The 20,990-nt window shown below is 54.4% G+C and overlaps 1 protein-coding gene and 1 pseudogene across 3 annotated transcripts; one reads left to right on the top strand and one right to left on the bottom strand.

Annotated features, from left to right (window-relative positions):
* Nucleotides 1-531: 531 nt before the first annotated feature.
* LOC115835977 lies at nt 532-17,961 on the top strand. 2 transcript variants are annotated; one of them, XR_004030961.1, is made up of 2 exons: nt 532-615; nt 17,373-17,961. XR_004030961.1 is itself a non-coding variant. In XM_030815883.1 (2 exons), exon 1 carries the CDS (start codon nt 16,348-16,350, stop codon nt 17,023-17,025), a length of 678 nt encoding a protein of 225 aa, XP_030671743.1. In that variant the 5' UTR covers nt 15,676-16,347; the 3' UTR covers nt 17,026-17,041; nt 17,373-17,961. The 2 variants fall into 2 exon arrangements, 1 of the variants encoding a protein (XP_030671743.1); XM_030815883.1 differs by lacking the exon at nt 532-615 and adding an exon at nt 15,676-17,041.
* LOC115835976 lies at nt 3,369-7,032 on the bottom strand (annotated as a pseudogene). The gene has a single exon (XR_004030960.1). The product of XR_004030960.1 is annotated as a putative POM121-like protein 1 (transcript).
* Nucleotides 17,962-20,990: the final 3,029 nt, after the last annotated feature.

Below are 20,990 nucleotides of genomic sequence, written 5' to 3'. Positions count from 1 at the left end.
CACTTTGGGAGGCCGAGGCAGCCGGATCACAAGGTCAGGAGTTCGAGACCAGCCTGGCCAATATGGTGAAACCCCCGTCTCCACTAAAAAAAATACAAAAGTTAGCTGGATGTGGTGGTGCGTGTCTGTAATCCCAGCTACTTGGGAGGCTGAAGCAGAAGAATTGCATGAACTGGGGAGGCAGAGGTTGCAGTGAGCTGAGATCGTGCCACTGCACTCCAGCCTGGGCAACAGAGCCAGACTCCATCTCAAAAACAAAAAAAAAGAAGAAGTACATGATTGTTTATAAACCTGTAAAGAAGTTCTGTTTCTGTAGCGCAGTATGGTGTGCTGCTTACTACCTGTCAGAAAGTTTTGGTGATAGGGCTCTTGAACTCAGTATAAAAGTCATGAGCTTTGTTGAGTCTCAAAATATCTAATCTTGCTTGATCTAGTAAATTTGTTTTTATTTTCTGTTGCTTCTAGACCAAGAGCAGTGATGACCTTTTAGCTGGAATGGTCGGAGGGGTAATGGTGACTAATGGTGTTAAAGGGAAGAAAAGCACCTGCCCATCTGCCCTTCGGCATCTGCCCCTGCCATGACCACCGTGGAGAACAAATCCAAGATTAGCACAGGTATGGGTGACATTCAGTCTGAAACTTCAACTGCTTTTTTGTTTGAATAGGCAGGATTCATTGGTGTTTGCAGTGTTCCATCTCATTATAGGAAATTGTAGACATACAAAAGTAGATGGGTTGATATTTCAGCTGAATACGCTCATCAGGCTCATCACCATTTATCAACTCACAGCCAGTTGTAACTCCGTGATACCCATCCTCCCCTCTTATTATTTTGAAGCAGATTCCGGACATCATATGATTTCATCCGTAAATATTTTATTATCTTGGAAAGAGAAGGATTCTTTTAAAAATATAATCATAATACCATTATCAGTCCTTAAAATAATTGATAATCATTCCTTAAATCATACCTTATTCAATGAGTATTTAAATTTCCAACAGTCTTATAAATATTTTTGTTTTATTTACAGTGTGTTTTTATGTTTGGATCAGGACTCACATAGGTCCATATATAATTGGCTGATGTGTCTCTTAAATCTTCTTTTTTAAATCGATGGGTTTAACTCGATTCTTGCAGTTTAATTTTTGTGGAAGCCGGTCACATGACCTATAGAGTTTCTGAGCATGTGGATTTTTATATCACAATATCCCCATGATGTTTTTGCCCATCACCCTTTGTTGTCTGTATTTATTGTAAATGGCATTGGAGTCTTATGGGACAGAGTCAGGTCCCCTGTCCCCCCCCAATTTGAAAAACAAAAACAACCAAAACACCATGTTGGCCAGGCTGATGTCAAACTTCTGACCTCAGGTGATCTCCTGCCTTGGCCTCCCAAAGTGCTGGGATTACAAGCATGAACCACCGCATCATTTAAATATACTGAAAGGCCAGGCATGGTGGTTCAGAGCTGTAATCCTAGTACTTTGAGAGGATGAGGCAGGCAGATCACCTGAGGTCAGGAGTTTGAGACCAGTCTGGCCAACATGGCAAAATCTTGTCTCTACAAAAAAAAAAAAAAAAAAAAAATTAGCCCTGCGTGGTGGCGCACGGCTCTAGTCCCAGTTACTTGGGAGGCTGAGGCATGAGAATCCTTTGAACCCCGGAGGCAGAGGCTGCAGTGAGTTGAGATGGCACCATTGCACTCCAGCATGGGCGACAGAGCAAGACCCTGTCTGTAAATAAATAAACGTTGCCGGTAATCCTAGCACTTTGGGAGGCTGAGGCGGGTGTATCACCTGAAGTCAGGAGTTCGAGACCAGCCTGACTACTATGGTGAAACCCCGTCTCTACTAAAAATACAAAAATTAGCTGGGCATTATGGCATGTTTCTGTAGTCCCAGCTACTCAGGAGGCTCAGACAGGAGAATTGCTTGAACTCAGGAGGTGGAGGGTGCAGTGAGCCGAGATTGAGCCACTGCACTTCAGCCTGGGCAACAGAGTGAGACTCCGTCTCAAAAAAATTAAATAAAATAAAAAATAAAAATAAATAAATGTAGTAAGATTGCAGAGTTGTGCAGTGGAAGCGTGCTGGTCCTATCCATGTAGTGAAGGCAGATTTCATACACAAATCTCACAAGAACTTTTATCCCCAGTTGCCTTCCAAAGAAGCAGTACATGGACTAATGCATGGGCTGTCCCTAACAGCTCTGGAAACATAAACAGAAAACAGAAAATGACACGCTCAGCCCTTGAGGCCAAAATGCCCTTCCCCAGAGCAGCTGCCAGAAGACAGGGAGCAGGATCGGGTTGGAGGTCACTTCTGGGTGAGGGGGAGAATGGTCAGACCCGGGGCAGGGGTGTTGGAGCCTGGTTGGCCTCACTGGAACAGAAGAGAGCTGCTTCATGATGCTCAGCTGACAGGCAGAGCCTTGCATAACCCAGGTTCTCACGGTTCAGAGAGGCCAGCCAGCGCGAGGACAAAGACAGACACGCACTGAAATGGTTTCCTGGAAGACAGGGCCCAGTTGCATCTCTCAAATGGGACCAGATTGGAAGGGAGACCAGCTGCTTTGGGCAAATGAGGCCACTTCTGAATGAGCTCCCAAACTAGATGGTGCCGAGGTTCCTGGACCTGGCAGCTGGGCTGGACATCGCATGGCCCTGTATTCCAGGAAACGGCATCTCAGTGCTTGTCTGGCCAGTTCTCCAAAAGAACCATCCACAGGCCATTTTTCCATTCCCCTCCTATCCACAGACTGGGCCGGGCCTGAACAGAAACTCTCCCTTAGGGTTTTCAGTCACTGCCAAAACTTGAGCCCAGCAGTGAGGATGTGATGTTAAAATGTGACTCGGCCAGGCGGTGGCTGTTGCTTGTCAACCCAGTGCTTTTGGGAGGCTGAGCTGGGAGGATCACTTGAGGTCAGCAGTTCAAGACCAACCTGAGGAACATAGATCTCTACAAAAAAATAAAAATAAAAATTAGCCAGCTCTGGTGAGATGCATCTGTAGTCCCAGCTACTTGAAAGGCTGAGGTGGCTTGAGCCCATGAGTTCAAAGCTACAGCTATGATGGTGTCACTGCACTCCAGCATGAAAAACAGAGTGAGACCATGTCTTCAAAAAAGGAACAAACTAGGACCAGTGGCTCATGCGTGTAATCCCAGCACTTTGGGAGGCTGAGGTGGGTGGATCACCTGAGGTCAGGAGTTTGAGACCAGCCTGGCCAACATGGTGAAACCCCATCTCTACCTAAAGTACAAAAATTAGCCGGACATGATGGCGGGCACCTCCCAGCTACTCGGGAGGCTGAGGCAGAAGAATCACTTGAACCTGGGAGGCAGAGTTTGCTGTGAGCCGAGATTGCACCATTGTACTACAGCCTGGGTGACAAGAGCCAGAATCCATCTCAAAAAAAAAAAAAAAAAAAAAAATCTAGAAATAATAAAAGCTGTATACGACAAAGCCATAGCTAACCTACTACAGAATGGGGAAAAGTGAAAAGCATTTCCTTTGTAAACAGTAACAAGAGGAGGATGCCCGTTCTCACCACTTTTATTAGACATCACACAAACATGCAAGAGAAAATAAAAGCCACCCACACTGGAAAAGAGGACATCAAATTATCCTTGTCTGATGAAGATGTGATCTTGGATTTAGAAACATGTAAAGGCTCCACCAGAAAACTCTAGACTTTATAAAAAATTAATACAGTCATTTGCAGGATACAAAATCAACATACAAAAATCAGCAGCATTTTATACACCAGTAGTGGTCTAGGAAAGAAATTAAGAAGGCAATCCTATTTACAGTAGCAACAAAATGAAAAATGATACGCCACAGAGGAAATTTTACCAAAGAGGTGAATGATTTCTACAAGGAAAACTACAAAACACTGATGAAAATGTTTAAGAGGATGGAAAGAAATGGACAGTCATTTCATGCTCGTGGAAGGAATTCATAGCATTAAAATGACCACACTGCCCAGAGCAGTCTAGAGATTCAATACAACCCCTACCAAAATACCAATGTCATCACTCACAGAACTGGAAAATCATAAAACTCATATGAAACCAAAAAAGAGCTCAAAGAGCCAAAGTCATCCTCAGCAAAAACAACAAAACTAGAGGCATCCCATGTCACTGCAAATTAGAACGACAAAATTTTTGACAAGTGCATGGTAACCAAAACAGCATGGTCCTAGCATAAAACTAGACACATAGATCAATGGGACGGATGAGAGAGCCCAGAAAGACAGCCGCATAGTCTTGGGACTTGTGTCTCTCCTGCTGTACATCCATGCTGGGTGCTTTATGTACAACAGGCAGACAAGAAGTCCCTGTTGCAAGTGAGGACAAAGTGTGGGAAGGCCGTGAGGGTCTGCAGTCCCAGATGGCCTTGGTCTCACCCCGCAGTGTACTTTTGCACCGGAGTGCCACCTCCTTCTCCAGGTCCAGGTCTTCAGCAGTGACCCCGGATCCCAGCTGTAAGGGAGGTGGCAGCATCAGAGGCTCCCCTTGCCTGAGTGGCAGCAGAGGAAACTTGTGTCTATGGGGCCTAGAGGCCTGGGATGTGGGGGAGCCATTCCTGGGGGCAAGTGTCTGCCCTGATGCTGCATCTGCTGCCTTTTCACACTGGGCGAGACCCCAAGAGACAGCCTGAGGCCTGTCCTCACTCACTGTCTTTGAGGACCTGAGGGGCAGCCGACAGTGGGATGAGGCTGACCCCCTCCTCTTTAGTGACAGGAAGCCTCCCATGGAACTGTAGGAGCTCACAATGGCATTTCATTTGGTGCACGAGCTCATCCAGGAGGTCTGAGATCTCCGGTTATATCCGACTTCTGACCTCTGGGCATGGAGGTCCCGCAGGGGCCTAAATGCAGACCGCGCATCCCCAGTGACCTCGGGGACCCTTCTCTGATCATCAAATTCTTGGACTCTGGGGTCCTTGTCCTGCTCAGGCATCCCTGCCCTGCTCTCCTTGAGGGCCCTCAACACGATCTTCTCTGGACAGGAGTCTGGGGCACAGCTGGATGTTGTGGGCCCCAAAGGGGTGACTCCCTGCTCCTGGGCCCCACAGAGTCCTTGTGCTCAGTGCACTGGCTGAGCTGCAAGACATCCTGGAATTGGGAGCACACAGCACCGGCTTGCTGTGGTACCTGTGCATTCAGATTGAAGGCAGGATCGCCAGCAAGGAACACAGGGCTTGCAGGATCACGGAAAACCCTTGGAGTTGTTTTGACACACCACTGATGCCAAGTGTCTGAGTACTTGTAGGATGGCCCTGCCATTCCATCCAGGGGCAGTGGCAACAGGGGGATCCCACAAACATAGTAAACTGGGGGATGGGATGAGCAGGCTCCAGGTAGCTGAGCCCTACTGGCAGGCCCTTGTCCCCCGGGGCCGGGACAGGGGTGACAGACACAGAGTGCCCAGGTAACTGCTCCTGGGAGCATTGAGGAACCGTTGGATGCTTCAACTCTTGAGAGCTGGGCTCTGAGCATCCACCTTAGCTGCCAACTTGGCTAAAGGCTATGCGAGCAGTTTCCCCTGTTGACGGGCAACGCATCTTTCCAACCTGTGTGAGTGGGTGCACGTGCAAAGACGGTGCGAGTCAAGGATCTTCGCGGGAAGGGCGACCTTAAGGGATTGGCACGGCCAGGTATGCACACAAGGCACCTGCTGGCAATGCCTTGGTGGGGAGCAGGCAGTGCACACAATAGGTACTGGAGGGAGAGGCGCGCAGGAAGAACAGGCTCACACAATGGCTGCAGATCCACCTGTAGATCGCTGAAGATTCCTGCTGAGGCTTGAGGCTGCTGGGCTGGAGGACTGTATGGTCCATGCATTGTAGTGTCCCCTTCTCTCCCTGGCCCGGAGCCCCAAGAGCCATCCAGACTCTGTCCAAGACCTGGTTCTGGCCCAGCAAAGAGGTCTCGGCAGGGGAGCAGGATTCCTGGCCAAGCAGCTGGCTCAGGAGGTGACAGCTTTGGGATTCGCATCTGAGCGTCCTCCTGCTCTTCTCCTAGGAACTCTGTTGGGGAGAGTTGCTCAGAACAGAAGTGCCTGGGATGCCCAGATCCTGCTGGAGTGGCAACTGGGGTGATGGCCAGGGCAGGCTGGGAGGGACATACTTTCCATAGGACCCAGTGCTTTCATCTCCAAGAGAAACCAAACCCAAACTCCTTCCTTTACACAGACCTATTTGAGGGAGGCTGGGTATTGTTTGTGTATTTCAACCTAACAAGATTTTGAGATAGTTGGAATGCAGAAGGAGACAGGAGGACTCAAGTGTCCTCTCTTTTGCAAAAATGTCAAACATGGCTCCGCAGTCTCTTTTTTGTTTTTTTGTTTGTTTTGAAGACTATGGTTATTTTGCAAAATATATATTATTTGAGTTTCTGTGTGTGCTATTTTTAGATAAATTAATATACTTTTTTTATCAGCACATGAAACATTTTTCAAAACAGATCCTTTGTTAGTCCACAAAAGCTGTCCCTACCTACAAATTTTAAGAGATCACAATCATGTCATTCCAATTATCAGACAACAGAGAAATAAAACTAGAAATGGATATCAAGGCAAACTACAGAACCTATACACATACATGAAAATCAAACCCCACCCTCCTGAATGAGCACTGATTCAATGAAGAAATTAAAATGAAAATCCAAAAATGTTTTCAAACAAATGAAAATGGAAATACCATATACCAAAAGCTTTTGGATTCAGCAAAATCAGTGCTGTGAGGGAAGTTTGTAGCAATAAATACCTACATCAAAAAGTAGAAAGATGATAAATTAATAAACTGATGATGCACCTTAAAGAACTAGAAAAGCAAGAACAAAGCAAAACCAAAATTAGCCCATGAAAAAAATAATAAAGATCAGAGGAGAACTAAATAAAATAGGGTCTCAAAAACAACACAGAAATCAAGAAAAGGAATTACTGGTTCTTAGCGAGAAAAACACACTTTGGGTATTTCCTTTTTTTTTTTTTTTTTTGAGAAAGAGTTTTGCTCTTGTTGCCCAGGCTGGAGTGCAGTGGCAAGATCTCCACTCACTGCAAGCTCCACCTTCCAGGTTCAAGTGATTCTCCTTCCTCAGTCTCCTGAGTAGCTGGGATTACAGGTGCTCACCACCATGCCCGGCTAATTTTTGTATTTGTAGTAGAGACGGGGTTTCACCATGTTGGTCAGGCTAGTCTCAAACTCCTGACCTCGTGATCCGCCCACGTCGGCCTCCCAAAGTGCTGGGATTATAGGTGTGAGCCACCGTGCCTAGCCTCAAAATATTCTTTTGAGGGACTCTTGCATACGAGCCCCAAGAGGCAGGTGCAAAAATGTCCATAGAGCCAGGCGCAGTGGCTTCCGCCTGTAATCCCAGCACTCTGGGAGGCTGAGGCGGGCAGATCACGAGGTCAAGAGATCAAGACCATCCTGGCGAACACGGTGAAACCCCGTCCCTACTAAAAATACAAAAAATTAGCCGGGCGTGGTGGCGGGCGCCTGTAGTCCCAGCTACTCGGGAGGTTGAGGCAGGAGAATGGCGTGAACCTGGGAGGTGGAGCTTGCAGTGAGCCAAGATTGCGCCACTGCACTGCAGCCTGGATGACAGAGCAAGACTCTGTCTCAAAAAAAAAAAAAAAAAAAAGTCCATAGAAACACAGTAATAGAAAAAAAGAAAATCCAGACTGATTCAAATGTCCACTAACACGAGAATGAATAAATTAGTTGGAATCTTCTTTTCTTTTTTTTTTTTTTTTGAGATGGAGTTTCGCTCTTGTTGCCCACGTTGGAGTGCAATGGCACAATCTCAGTTTACAGCAACCTCCACCTCCAGGGTTCAAGCCATTCTCCTGCCTCAGCTTCCTGAGCATCTGGGATTACAGGCATGTGCCATCACACCTGGCTAATTTTGTATTTTTAGTAGAGACGGGGTTTCTCCATGTTTGTCAGGCTGGTCTTGAACTCCGAACCTCAGGTGATCCGCCCACCTCAGCCTCCCAAAGTGCTGGGATTACAGGCGTGAGCCACCGCGCCCGGCCATTAGTTGGAATCTTCTTATACAGTGATGATGAGATTGAATCAACTACAGCTGCATAACAGAATGGATGAAGCTTAGAAGTAATGTTGGGTTTAAATGGCCAGTCCCAGGCCGTTACATTTACCATTTGCAATAACAACAGGAACTAAGGTAACTGAAGAATCTAACAAAAACTATGCAAGACTTGTATTGAAAAATTATAAAACTTGATTGAAAGACATTTAAAAAATCTAAATAAGAGAGATAATATATAATCTACTCTTTGTGGATTGGAAGATTCAGTATTATAAAGTTGTTGATTCTCCCCAAATTGTTCCACAGATTTAATGCAAATCCAATAAAAAATTCAGCAAGAGGCCAGGCGCGGTGGCTCAAGCCTGCAATCCCAGCACTTTGGGAGGCTGAGGCAGGCAGATCACAAGGTCAGGAGATTGAGACCATCCTGGCTAACACGGTGAAATCCCGTCTCTACTAAAAAAATACAAAAAAATGAGCCGGGCATGGTGGCGGGTGCCTGTAGTCCCAGCTACTCAGGGGCTGAGGCAGGAGAATGGTGTGAACCTGGGAGGCAGAGCTTGCAGTGAGCCGAGATCGTGCCACTGCACTCCAGCCTAGGCGACAGAGCAAGACTCTGTCTCAAAAAAAAAAAAATTCAGCAAGGGGTGTGTGTGTGTCTGTGTGTGTGTGTGTGTGCAAGCCATACACAGAATACTTCTTTTTTTTTTTTTTTGAGACAGAGTGTTGCTCTGTCGCCCAGGCTGGAGTGCAGTGGCTCGATCTCGGCTCACTGCAACTTCTGCCTCCCAAGTTCAAGTGATTCTCCTGTCCCTGCCTCCTGTGTAGCTGGGATTACAGGTGTGCACCACCACATCTGGCTAATTTTTGTATTTTTAGTAGACACAGGGTTTCACCATGTTGGCCAGGCTAGTCTCTAACTCCTGGCCGCAAGTAATCTGCCCACTTCAGCCTCCCAAAGTGTTGGGATTATAGGCGTGAGCCACGGAGCCCAGCCAGTACACAGAATACCATTTTTTACTTAAGTATATTAATCTAGAAGAATTTTTAAAAAGTACAGTATACCATTTTTATTTATAACACTTACAGACAATCAAAGCCAAACTATGCGTTTCAAGATACCACATACTTAGAAAAACATCTATAAAAAGCCAGAGAAACATACAAATCAGGCCTGTCTGGAGAGAAGGGAGTGAAGCATTGCGCTGATACGGGAATAAATGCTGGTTGGGTAGACAGGCAGTCCTTATGCTTTTGGCTGACGTAGATGTTACATACTATTTCATGTGTTATCACACACTCCAGTAAACACGTAACATAAGAGAACCACCATCAAGCATTCTCATCTTGAGACAGGAAGATGTAGAGGAAAGACCTTGATGTGGGTGTCAGTTACAAGGATGTGCACCAGTGACTGACATGACTTGGTGCAAATCTTGGGTAGAGACCTATACTTCAGCTCCTCACCCCCACCTGCCAAGGCGTAAGGGCTCAGAGGGGGTTCCATGGGGTGGGCGGGAGTGGTAAGGGTCCAGGTGCAGCCACAGCCTGGCACCCCCCCCACCCCATGTGCACACCCTCTCCCTCCCCCACCCCATGTGCACACCAGCTCCCTGCCCCCCACCTCTTCTGCACACCCCTTCCCACCCCATGTGCACACCCTCTCCCTCCCCCCCCCACCTCTTCTGCACACCCCTTCCCACCTCATGTGCACACCCTCTCCCTCCCCTGGTCCTATGTGCATACCCTCTCCCTCCTCCAACCCATGTGCACACCCTCCCCCTCCCCATGTGCACACCCTCTCCCTCTGTTCCCACCTCATGTGCACACCCTCTCCTTCCCCCACCCCATGTGCACACCCTCTCCCTCCCCCACCTCAGGTGCACACCCTCTCCCTCCCCCACCTCAGGTGCACACCCTCTCCCTCCCCCGGTTCCATGTGCACACCCTCCCCCTCCCCCACCCCATGTGCACACCCTCTCCCTCCTTTCCCACCCCATGTGCACACCCTCTCCCTCCTTTCCCACCCCATGTGCACACCCTCTCCCTCCCCCACCTCATGTGCACACCCTCTCCCTCCCCCACCTCATGTGCACACCCTCTCCCTGCCTCACCTCATGTGCACACCCTCCCTCCCCCCATTTTATGTGCACACCCTCTCCCTCCCCCGGTTCCATGTGCACACCCTCTCCCTGCCCCCTGCTCCTTGTGCACACCCTCTGTACCCCCCTTCCCACCCCAGCCTGTGTTTGCAGTGCTGCAGGGTGGCTGCAGCCTTCGCCTCCCACGGCTCCTCAAGGTCGGAGGGCTGGGAACCCCTAGGATGTGGCTGGGATGAGGACCCTGCCCCTCCTCAGGCATTTCTGGGCAAGGGGCACAGAGACACAGCCAGCCCAGCAGCTGAGCCCCTCCTGTCAGGCCAGGTGGGAAACTGAGGCATGAACACAACCCCAGGCTGGAAATAACAAAGCCATCATGTACTGTGTGCCTACTGAATGCCAAGCCCTATGCCCTATTCTTTAATGTCATCTTTAGTGAGATGTCTTCACTCACTTCACCACATGATAGTAGACAGGTATTTATGATGTGCCTACTGCATGCTGGGCACTTTTCTGGGCCATGAAGACTCAGGGAGGTCCCTGCTCTGGTAGAAGTCAAATCCGACAGGAGACAGAGACTAGGGCCCCACACACCAGGAGGAAGTACCCAGTGCAGAGAGTGCCAGCAGGAAGCCACAGGGGCAGGGAAGGTGCTCCTGGGAGGGTGGGTGGCTGTGTCCTGAGGCTGAGCAGGGGGAGCTGGCCTCGGGACAGGATGTGCGCAGGCGTGGAGCAGGAAGTTCCTGGAATGATGGGCAAGAGGGAGCAGGTCAGTGGTGGCAGGTCTAAATACTGGAGGCTGCATTGGGATAGTAGAGGCCTCAGGCAGGCCTGCTCAGCATGTACACTCCCCTCCCTGGCCCCTTCCCTGGGATGACAGTGGAGGTCCATCCCCAAGTGATGGTGAGGACAATCCTGACACAGAGACCCCAGCCCAGCTGGCAGGGGAAGGGGAGCCCCCAAGGACCCCTGTATGTTGGGGCATGTCCCGCCAGGCGGCCCTCCATGGTGCCCAGCAGCAGCCCTGCTTGCGGACCCTCTTTAGTCCCCACTGGTAAAAAAATAATTCAATGAAAAATGACACTAGCTGGGCATGGTGGTGGGTGTGTATAATCCCAGCTACTCCGGAGGCTGAGACGAGAGAATCGCTTGAACCAGGGAGTTGGAGGTTGCAGTGAGCCGAGATGGCGCCACTGCACTCCAGCCTGGGTGACAGAGTGAGACTCCATCTCAAAAAAAAAAAAAAAAAGAAAAAGAAAAATGACACTTGCTAAAGCTCTGTAGGGAAGAGTATTCAGGACCATGTCACTAGGTATAAGGGACCATGGCCATGAGATTCTGCAGTGGGTAAGAGATTGGGCTCAGCCTGGAAGACAGCATGGGCAAGTGGGATCTGACAGTCAAGGAGCAGGGTGGGGGGCAGCGCATGGAAAGTGACTAAGAGGAAACATCAGCAGCCAGGGATTCTGGCTAAACTCCCCTAACAGGATTCTTGCTGAAGGCCGGCCAGGATGGTCAGACCACACCTGGGGGACAGAGGGGGAACCCAATCAGATGTCAAGGATGGGGGGCTTCTCGCTAAACTGACTTTGCAGGATTCTTGCGAAAACTAGAGTTTATAAGGAAGTGCTCAGATGTACCTAGGAGAAGGCTCAGGAGCCTCAATAAAGTTTGACCAAGCAGAGAATCTTTGTCACCAGCTGTGGTGAGAGTGAGGCCCAGAGTGGGTCAGGGCTTACCTGCTCAGGTTGTGCAATTGGGAGGGGTCCATCAGGAGCCTGGAGTTTTCCCCCCCGGGGGCTGAGTCTGGGCCCTCAGGCACATACAGGTAGATGCCGGCAGGCCCAATACCCCGTGCAATGCAGACTGGGATTCTGGGGCCTGTGGCACAGACTGGTCAGACCCACCCCAGGCTAGACATTCCTTGCAGGGAGAGCTGAGGCTGTTGATGCCAGGAACAGACAAACAAGGTCATCACCAGCTAATGAGCTCATTACCCACATCAGGCAAGGCCATTGCTGGGTAATCATTTGGCCTCCTGCAGAGCCACCTGCCCTGGGACAGTTCCCAGAGATCTGGCTAGCCAGTGCCATAGGAGGCCGGGGCACAGTTCCAGGGCCTAGTGGGCAGGGCCTAGTGGGCAAGGCAGGGGTATTCAGGGACAAGGTGTGCCTGAGTCCCCACAGGAAGCCCCAGACCCTGCAGTAAGACCTGGAACAAGTCATCTCCTCTCTGAGCTCTCAAAGAAGAGGTCAGCTCAGGTGTCTGGGAGGCAAGGTCTCCTAAAGTAGACTAAGCTGGCCGCTGCCATGGTAACACACACCCTCCCAGCCAGCTGCTGGTCCTGACAGATGAGGAAACTGAGGCTAGGTGTTTTCATGAGGCCTGTGAACCCAGAACCCAGTACCCAGTGTCCTGAGCAAAGCCCCAGCCAGACCTGCCAGCTTATGTGTACAGAGGCCCCACTATGCAGCCTGCACTCCTGGGGCCTAAAAGGACCATCAACCCCTTCTAAGAGGCTGGGCACAGGGGCTGGGCCCTAGCCAGGCCAACCTCCCTCCTCCTCCAAAGGCCCAGCAGCAGCTGCTCCCAGAGCAAGCAGCACAGTAGCAGCAAAGGATGGACAAGTGTCCTGTGCTCTGGTCTGAGCAGAGGGCCAGGGGCCGTGACCCATATGGCCCCTCCAGGACCAGCTCCAAGATGAGCCTTCCTGTCCCAACCAGTGTATCCGGGACCTCAGGGCAGATCAACCGTACCTGCCGGCTGCTCCTGTTCCTTGCTCTTCCTGGGGCTCCCCACAACCTTTGGGAGGCAGCTCCAAGACCCTGCTGCCTCCCTTGCTTACCCTCAGGCCCCTGGTGGGTGTGCCCGCTCCCCACACAGACCCCTGAGCCAGCTTCAAGGACTCTGCCTGCATCTCTACGTCCACTCTGATCACCGTGAAGCTATAGTCACACTCTGCCTCCACCCCCGTCCTGCCGGGTCCCTGCAGCAGCTCTCAGAGGCCCCCATAGCCCCCTCTCACACACACAGCTCGCCTGGCCCTGCCGTCTGAGCGCTCCCCTGGCTCCCAACTGACCTTGAGCTCTGGGACATAAAACCTCCAGCCAAGGTGGCTGCCAAGTTTTATTTAATAGCCATAGAGCACCAAAGGGATGACAAGTCACATGGAGAGACTGCCCCATCGGGACCCCTGGCCAAGCTAAGCAGAGGAGCCTAGGGTTTCCTCTGACCCCCCACTGTGAATGCATTACTGAGGGGCAAGGTGGCTAGTCGCCCACCCAGCCTGCACGCCTGAATGCACAGAGCTACAGCCTGGGCCCAGGGACAGCCCTGGGAGCGGGTGGCTTCCCACAGGCACAGCCAGCCTCCCCATCCACCATGCCTGGCCCCTGGCCCAGGGCACACAGGGGAACAGGAGGGGAAGGAGCAGGCCCTGCACTGGAGCCTCAGTCAGCTCCTCTGCCAGGGGCAGCTGGGGCTGGCTGCATTTGAGGAACTTCCCAGAGGAACTGGAGAGCAGACCTGTGTGCGCGCCCCGCTCTGCCACGCTCCCTGAGGGACACTGCTTTGGCCAGCCCCCACCCCATCTCCTCTCCGCCAGTCCCCGGTGTCCACCCTAGCACCGCTACCGATGAAGCTCAAGCCAGGGTCCCCACCACCTGCTTCACGGCAATCCCTGCACTTGAGCTCGGGCTCAGGGTTGTGCTGACACGCCTGCATGTCCACCCCTCACCGACACCTCTGCGGTCCTCAGGGTCCCCAGGACCCCGCTCCCATTCTGCCCTTGCTTCTGCCAACCTGTCTTCTCTATGCCCATGACTTTGGGACCCTCTGCCACAAGTGCCAGCCCCCACATCTGTAGCCCCTGCAGGAACAAGCCCTAATCTGGACTCATTGCAAAGGCTCAGCTTCTCTTCCAGCCTGTCCATAAACCTCCAGGCAGAGATCACAAAACTAACAGCTCTTTCTGCAAATCTGGACTCTCTCCTGCACCTTCTCCACCGTCCAGGCCTCCCTGTCACCCTTCCTGGGGACATCAGAGATCTCTTCATTTCACAGGTGAAGACTCGGCTCAGAGAGGGCAGAGCCCCTGGGTCACACAGCCCGTCTCCAGCAGGGCTGGGGAAAAGAACCCAGGGCTCTCTTGTTGGCAGTGTTTTAATGACTGGGGGGAGGGAGAGAATGGCTAATGAGGCTCTAGGGATCAGTAGAGCCAGCTGCTGGAGGTCCCAGAGGACGGGTGACTCAGCAGGAATGGGGAAGTCTGAGGGGTTGACTAGAGTGCCCAACTCTCACCTCCTCCTGCACCTTCCAGAGAGACGGGCTGCAGGGAGTGACTGAGCTGATGAACATGACTGGACGGACCCAGCCTTCTCTTCAGCAGCTGCTTGAGGACAGTATTAGCAGTCCCCTCAATCCCCCCCACCCCCACATGCACACGTGCACTGACCTGCAGGGGCCAGACCCTGGTGGACCTGGGGACAGCTTCCAGGGGCTGTCTTGCCATGTCCCTTCCCAGACCTGTCTGGATTCATGCCAGGCAACCCTCCACAATTTGCTGAGGGAGGCCCCAGGGTCCAGGACACCCAGAGTGCTAACTAGCCCCTGGGGGTACAGGGAGAACAGCATGCTGTGTGGGGGATACTACTCTCTGCCCATACCTGGGGCCCTGTGGTGGCCACAGGCAGCACTGCTTATGCAGAGGCACTGGGGTGAGAAGGAATAGGGTGCAGTAGTGAGGGCTCCACAGAGGGTGGAAGGGCTGCAGAGGAAGGCAGACCAGCAGGGATGCCATGAGGGCCTCAGATGCCGGGCTACAGAGGTGGGCGGGCTGGCGGGCTCCTCTCCCCAGCCTCCTCCTGTAAAATGGGAGAGGATCCCAGCCCTGCTGATTCATCCACTCCATGGCAAGACAGCCACTGACAGCTGTGTCCTGGGGCCCACCCAGGCCTGGCCTCTGTGCAGGCTAGCACTCAGCATGTTTAGTGCCACACTAGGCCCAGGAGAAATGACCCAGCCCTGGGCTCAGAGACCCCACAGTAGGTGGATGGAAGACAGAGTCATTTAAATACAACTGTGAAGGGTGCTGTGGAGGAGGGGCTCGAGGTCCCTAGTGTGGGATGGGGTGGTCATGGAACGTTTCCCTACCTAAGTAGGAAAAGTGAGAACCACCAGGAAAATGGCGGGGGTCAGGGGGAGAGGAACTCTGCAAAGACCCAGAAGGATGAAGAAGACTGTTGGATTAGAGGAGGTTAAAGACACAGACCGGCTTGGACATGGTGGTTCATGCCTGTAATCCCAGCACTTTGGGAGGCCAAGACAGGAGGATCACTTGAGGCCAGGAGTTCAAGACCAACCTGGGAAACACAGTGAGACCCTATCTCTACAAAGAAAAAAAAGTTAAAAAATTAAAAAAAATTAGCCGGGCATGGTGGTGCACACTTGTAGTCCCATCTACTCAGGAGACTAAGGTGGGAGGATCGCTTGAGCCCAGGAGGTGGAGGCTGAAGTGAGCTATGATTGCACCACTGCACTCCAGCCTGGGCAACACAGCAAGATCCTGTTTATAAAAACAAAACAAAAAACCCAGCTTGAGATGGCCAGGGATTTCCAGAGGCCCTAGGCGGGCCGCCTTGGAGAAAGAGCTCGCATGGAAGGGCCAGCAGCTTGGGGCTGGAGATGCCACCTGGATGGATTCCTCCAGCTATGTGGACTAGGGGACAGGGTGAGGAGATAATGGCCTGGACCACATGGAAGGACGTCGCCCTGAGCCATTGAAAAGGGCTGTGGGGTCCATGACCACTCCTGGCCTTCCCTTGACTATGATGGAGACAGTAGCTTCCAGTGTAAAATGTGAGCTCAGTTCCTGACTCGTGTCTAGCGGGTGGTGCCTGGTCTTCGGCTGGCGATGCTCCATGTCACCTATGCCCAGAAACTGGGCCATGCCCTTTGTGAGGACCTGCCCACAACGTCGTTCCCGCAGGGTCCCCTGGGAACCGGGCTGCCCGGGACCCGGCCCTGCCGGGGTTCCCTGCACCCCAGGCCAGAACCCCCAGAGCTTTGGCCGTTCCCACAGCCATCCCGCGGGCCCCCTCCACGGTGCGTCGCCTGGGCGCCAGCGGTCGCTAAGCTGCAGCCTGGGGCTCCCGGCCATCCCGGGCGCTGGCGGCGGTGGAGACAGCAGGGCGGATGGCGGAGCCCGGCCGCCCGTGGGCCCAGGCGCGTAGTGCGTACAGAGCCACCGAGGTGCTGCGGCGCGGCACGGGCCGCCGGCGGGACCCGGGGCCGCAATCCAATGGGCCGGGCCAGGAGGACGCCCGAGCCCCGGGCCGGCTGGCTCGCCTACGCGGCCAGCTCCGGGCCGAAGCGGCTTCGCGGTCGGAGGTGCCGCGGCTGCTGAAGCTGGTGGAGCGTGCGGGGGCCGGGGCAGCGGGCGCGGGCGAGAAGACCGGCGCGCACAGCAGCGGCTCCGTGTGCTCGGTATGCGGGGAGCCCTGCGGCGGGGCCACCTACCCCGCGGGGGTCCTGGAGGTGAGCGAGCTGCGGCTGCAGGAGGGCCTGGCGGCAGTGCGCGCGGAGCTCGGCGCCGGGATTGGGGCGCTGCGCGCGGAGCTTCGAGCAGAGCTGGACCACCTGCGCGCGCTGCTGCCGCCGCCGCCGCCGCCGTCCCCGCCTGCCCGCCGCAAGCCCCGTGGCCGGACCCTGCTGCGGACGCTCGGCACCGTGAGCGCTCTGGTCGCCGCCTCCAGGCCCGCAGACGACGCCCCGGACGGCCCAGCAGAAGGCGGAGCGCACCGAGCCCCGGCCAGGAAGAACCACAAGAAGATGCCAGTGCCGCCTGGGGCCCCGAAAGGTGGCGGGGACTAAGGGCGGCCTAGGCGAGGTGCAGAAGGCGTCCCGCTGGCTACTCTGGTACACCCAGGACGGGGCAAGTGAGCAGATTGGTCCCCCTCGTGGAGCGTGGCTCTGAGTCAGAAGGGTGCCCGGGTGCCGCCAGTTAGGGCTCTGGTCCTGGAGGGAGGGGGTGGGCCACGTGCGTCTGGGGAGTGTGGATGGCAGCCGGGGTCTTTGCCAGAGACTGAGTCCGGCTAGAGAACGGGATGGAGCCCCTTTGGACCTTAGAGCTGGGCCTTTGGGCCTTGGGTCTGGGTCAGCCTCCAGGGGAACAGCCGAGACTCCCCTTCCTTGGGGTGACTGCAGTTTTTTCTTTCAAGGTCTCAGTGAGGAGGCAGGGTCTCCACGCACTGGAATAATGTCAAACCACACACAAGGGCACAGAACCCAGGGACACAGGGCGGCTGAGACACGCAGCTGGTGATGTCTCTCAGGATGGTGTCAACCAGTATGTGATCACATTCCACACGGCACCGACTGGACAGCGTCCTCCGGTCAGCCTCACTCTGACTGCAACCCCCTCTCACTGGACAGCATCACCTAGACAGAGCCTCACCTAGTCTGTGTCCCGTGGACCCAGCTTTGCTTTGGACAGTGACACCAAGAATACTCACCCCTTAGCCAGTCCACAGGCAGCCACCTGGACACAAACATCTCTCCAGAGTCACCCTCCACGCAGACTCCACAGCAGAACTCCCAGGGAGGCACTGGGGCATGGCTTCGGAACACCAGGCAGCCCTCCACCTGCAGCCAGAGCAGCCTGCAGCGGCGCCTGGAGCCAGCAGCTTCTCATCTCTTGGCCTCGGGAAATGTAGCTGGAGTCATCATTTAGCAGAGCACACTGTCCCTGGGTTGGTCACCCAGCTTAGTTTTAAAATAAAACAATGTAATCTTGGCTTAATGGTGGAATTTCTGAATGCTAGATTTTCTTCTTCCATCTGACCAGGGGATTCAGACACAATGTATAGGATGAGGGTGGGGGCCCTTCTCCCTCTGAGAGGAACTGGAGAGGCCCGGGTTCTGGTGAGATAGGAGAGGGTCACTCAGAGGGCTCCCACGGAACAGACAGGCACACTGAGGCCTCAGTGAGATTAGGGCAGGAAATGCCCCTCTTGCAGTGGGGGACCGCGCCAGGTCACGCACCCACCCCCTCCAGGCCACATTAGGCTAAGGTCACTCTGTGCATTGTTTCATTATTTCACTTGGAGGGTCGCCCACGGTTGACAGAACCACAAGCTGAGCCCCAGGCCCATCAGAGCGCAGTGCACACCTGCTAGGGTGGGGGAAGAGCCGGGGGCTGCCGCGGGGACCGAGGCTCTGGGGGAGGCCAATACTGCGTGCCCCTTTACAGGCTGCTGTGGGCGAGGCGCGGTGGCTCACGCCTGTAATCCCAGCACTTTGGGAGGCCGAGGCAGGCGGATCATGAGGTTGGGAGATCGAGACCATCCTGGCTAACACGGTGAAACCCAGTCTCTACTAAAAATACAAAAAATCAGCTGGGCGTGGTGGCAGGCACCTGTAGTCCCAGCTACTCTGGAGGCTGAGGCAGGAGAATGGCGTGAACCCGGGAGGCGGAGCTTGCAGTGAGCTGAGATTGTGCCACTGCACTCCAGCCTGGGCGACAGAGCGAGACTCCATCTCAAAAAAAAAAAAAAAAAAAAAAAAGGCTGCTGTGGGCGGAAGTTGTCCGTGAGCGGTATGGGCGGAAGTTATCCGTGAGCGGTATGGGGTGAAAGTGGGAGGGTCCAGCCTGGGGCAAGGTGTGGAACAGGGTCATCTGGGGCAAAGAGATCAAAATGGGGTGAGAGAGGGGCAGCGCCTGCGGGAGGAGCCAGGCAAGGCCCGGGGAGGGGTGTGGGGGGCGAGGGGGGATGGTGGCTCCACCTGCACCCACCGGATGGGTATGGGGTCCTCGAAGACGGTCCAGAGCACCGCGGGCTCGCAGTCAGGCGGGGTCAGCGACCCAGCGAAGCGATAGTAGCTCGAGGTGTTCGGCCGCATCGACGCCAGCGGGAAGGTGGACATCAGATTCACTGAGAGCCCCGGGCGGCGGAGGGAGGGGGATTGGAACCAGCCTCCCCGTGCCCTGCTGGCGCCATCCCCAGCACCCCCCCAGCCGGAAAACGACCGGATGGCTCCTCACCCGGCTCAGGCACCTTCCTCAAGCCCAACACTGTGGCGCAGAAATTGGTGTTGCTACAGTCCTGCTCCTGGGAGGGGCTCCAAGTGCGAGGGGTTCTGAGTGGGGGAGTCTCTGAAGAGGGAACTCTGCTGGGGTACTCTAAGCAGGAGGCTCCCAGTGGCAGGAGGCATCTGGCATCTGGGAAATGGGCTGGAGGGTTCTCGCCCCCACCAACCCTGCCGATTCAGGCATTCCCACCGCCCCATCCTCCCACAGATCCTACAGACCCTAGAGATCCCCCACAGACTCCACAGGCCTGGCCTGTCCACTTCCAGGATCCCCACGGACCCCTTTTTTGGAAACATACATAACATACATAGAATCACAGCCCCACCTTCACCGCCAGCAGCACCGCCAGCAGCATGGCCAGCACTTGAGCCCATCACCGTGATGTGGCGCCTTCTCCATGCTCTGGCACTTTGTGTTACCATGGACCACGTGCATCTGGGGGGAGGCACAGATCGTGGGAGATACCCAGCTGCCCCCACCTTGCTCTCTCTCACCCCCGTGGGAGCACTCCGGCCACCCCACCTTGTGCCCGAGTCTACCTCCATGGCCTAGCGCTGCCTGTCCAGGCTATGCTCCGAGTCTGCTCGCCTGGGGCCACCCCCCACCAGTTGAAGTGCAGCTGCAGTGCGCAGTACACAGGCAACAGCAGCCCAGCCTCCCAAATCTCCAGGTGGTTCTGAGGATCAGTGTCCATTCAGAGTAGCAATGAAGGGGAGGAGGCACACGACACCATCTCTACCTCACCACCTGCCCACCTTGTGCCATTAGGGCACACGGTATGAGCAGAGGCCCTTCCTCAGGCCAGGCTGCTTCCTAGTAGGGCCCCACTGCCTCCATGGAATTGAACCCATGGTGTCCAGGGCTCCTGCTGGTCAGCAGAGCAGAGCTCCACAGACTGCAGGGGAAACCCTCCCCCACCACACCCAGCATGGCATGGAAGAGGGCAGAGGGCAGCCCTCCTGGGGTGGGGCTCTGAGCCCAGCTGTGTGTGGTCAGGGATCCTGGCCCTGCCAGAGACCCTGACTCCTGGTCCTCAGGGGCCATGGCCGGTTGTGATTTGTAGGGTGGGACCTGGCACCTACACAGAGGGCGCATCTGGACTGCTGTGTGAGGATGCTCCTTTCCTGTGAAGCTAGCCCCTGTGGAGGGTTTTTGGCCCTGTAGAGTGTCTCAGCTCCCGTGTGTAGGGGGTCCTGGTCCCTGTGTACACGCGGGAGCGCTCATGCCCTGTGTGGGGCTCCTGCCCCTGCCTAGGAGGGGTCCTGACCACAGGGTGCTGACCTGTGTGGCTGTCATTCTCCAGGGTCCAAGGGCCTGGAGGTGCTGAGTCATAGCCTCGGAAGATGAAGGGCCCTAGGGTAGAGTTCTGCCGGACCCTGTGAAGGTCAATGTCGATGGGGGACTGGCCTGGGCCCCCACAGGCAGGGGCCAGCTTCTTCCAGTGGTTGGGGCCTGTGGGAACAAGGACTGGGGCCTCTGGGGTGGGGGGGGGTCAGGGAGGCAGCCTGGGGGTGCAACAGAGTGGCCCCCATACACCCAGAGGATAGCCCAGCCTCAGGAAACCCAGCTCCCTGCTTCCCCCACACCTGAACAGGTCACAGCGCCCCCCTTCTCTTGTACCCTGCATCTGACCTAGCCATCTAGTCTCCCAGTTGGCTGCCCCATGGTGAGATGAAGGCGGAAGGGTCTCCGGCACACAGTTGCACACACTGGGACCTCTATCCCCTGCACACACTTGGGCTGGCCA

The sequence above is a fragment of the Nomascus leucogenys genome, chromosome 7b, assembly GCF_006542625.1.
Source record: "Nomascus leucogenys isolate Asia chromosome 7b, Asia_NLE_v1, whole genome shotgun sequence".
Classification (NCBI taxonomy): domain Eukaryota; kingdom Metazoa; phylum Chordata; class Mammalia; order Primates; family Hylobatidae; genus Nomascus; species Nomascus leucogenys.
The sequence above is the reverse complement of the archived record's forward strand: the minus strand, read 5'-3'. Positions and strand labels throughout refer to the sequence as shown.

Excerpts from the sequence above, each read along its gene's own strand:
- LOC115835977 (XM_030815883.1), top strand. The coding sequence starts at position 16,348 with ATGGCGGAGCCCGGCCGCCCGTGGGCCCAGGCGCGTAGTGCGTACAGA.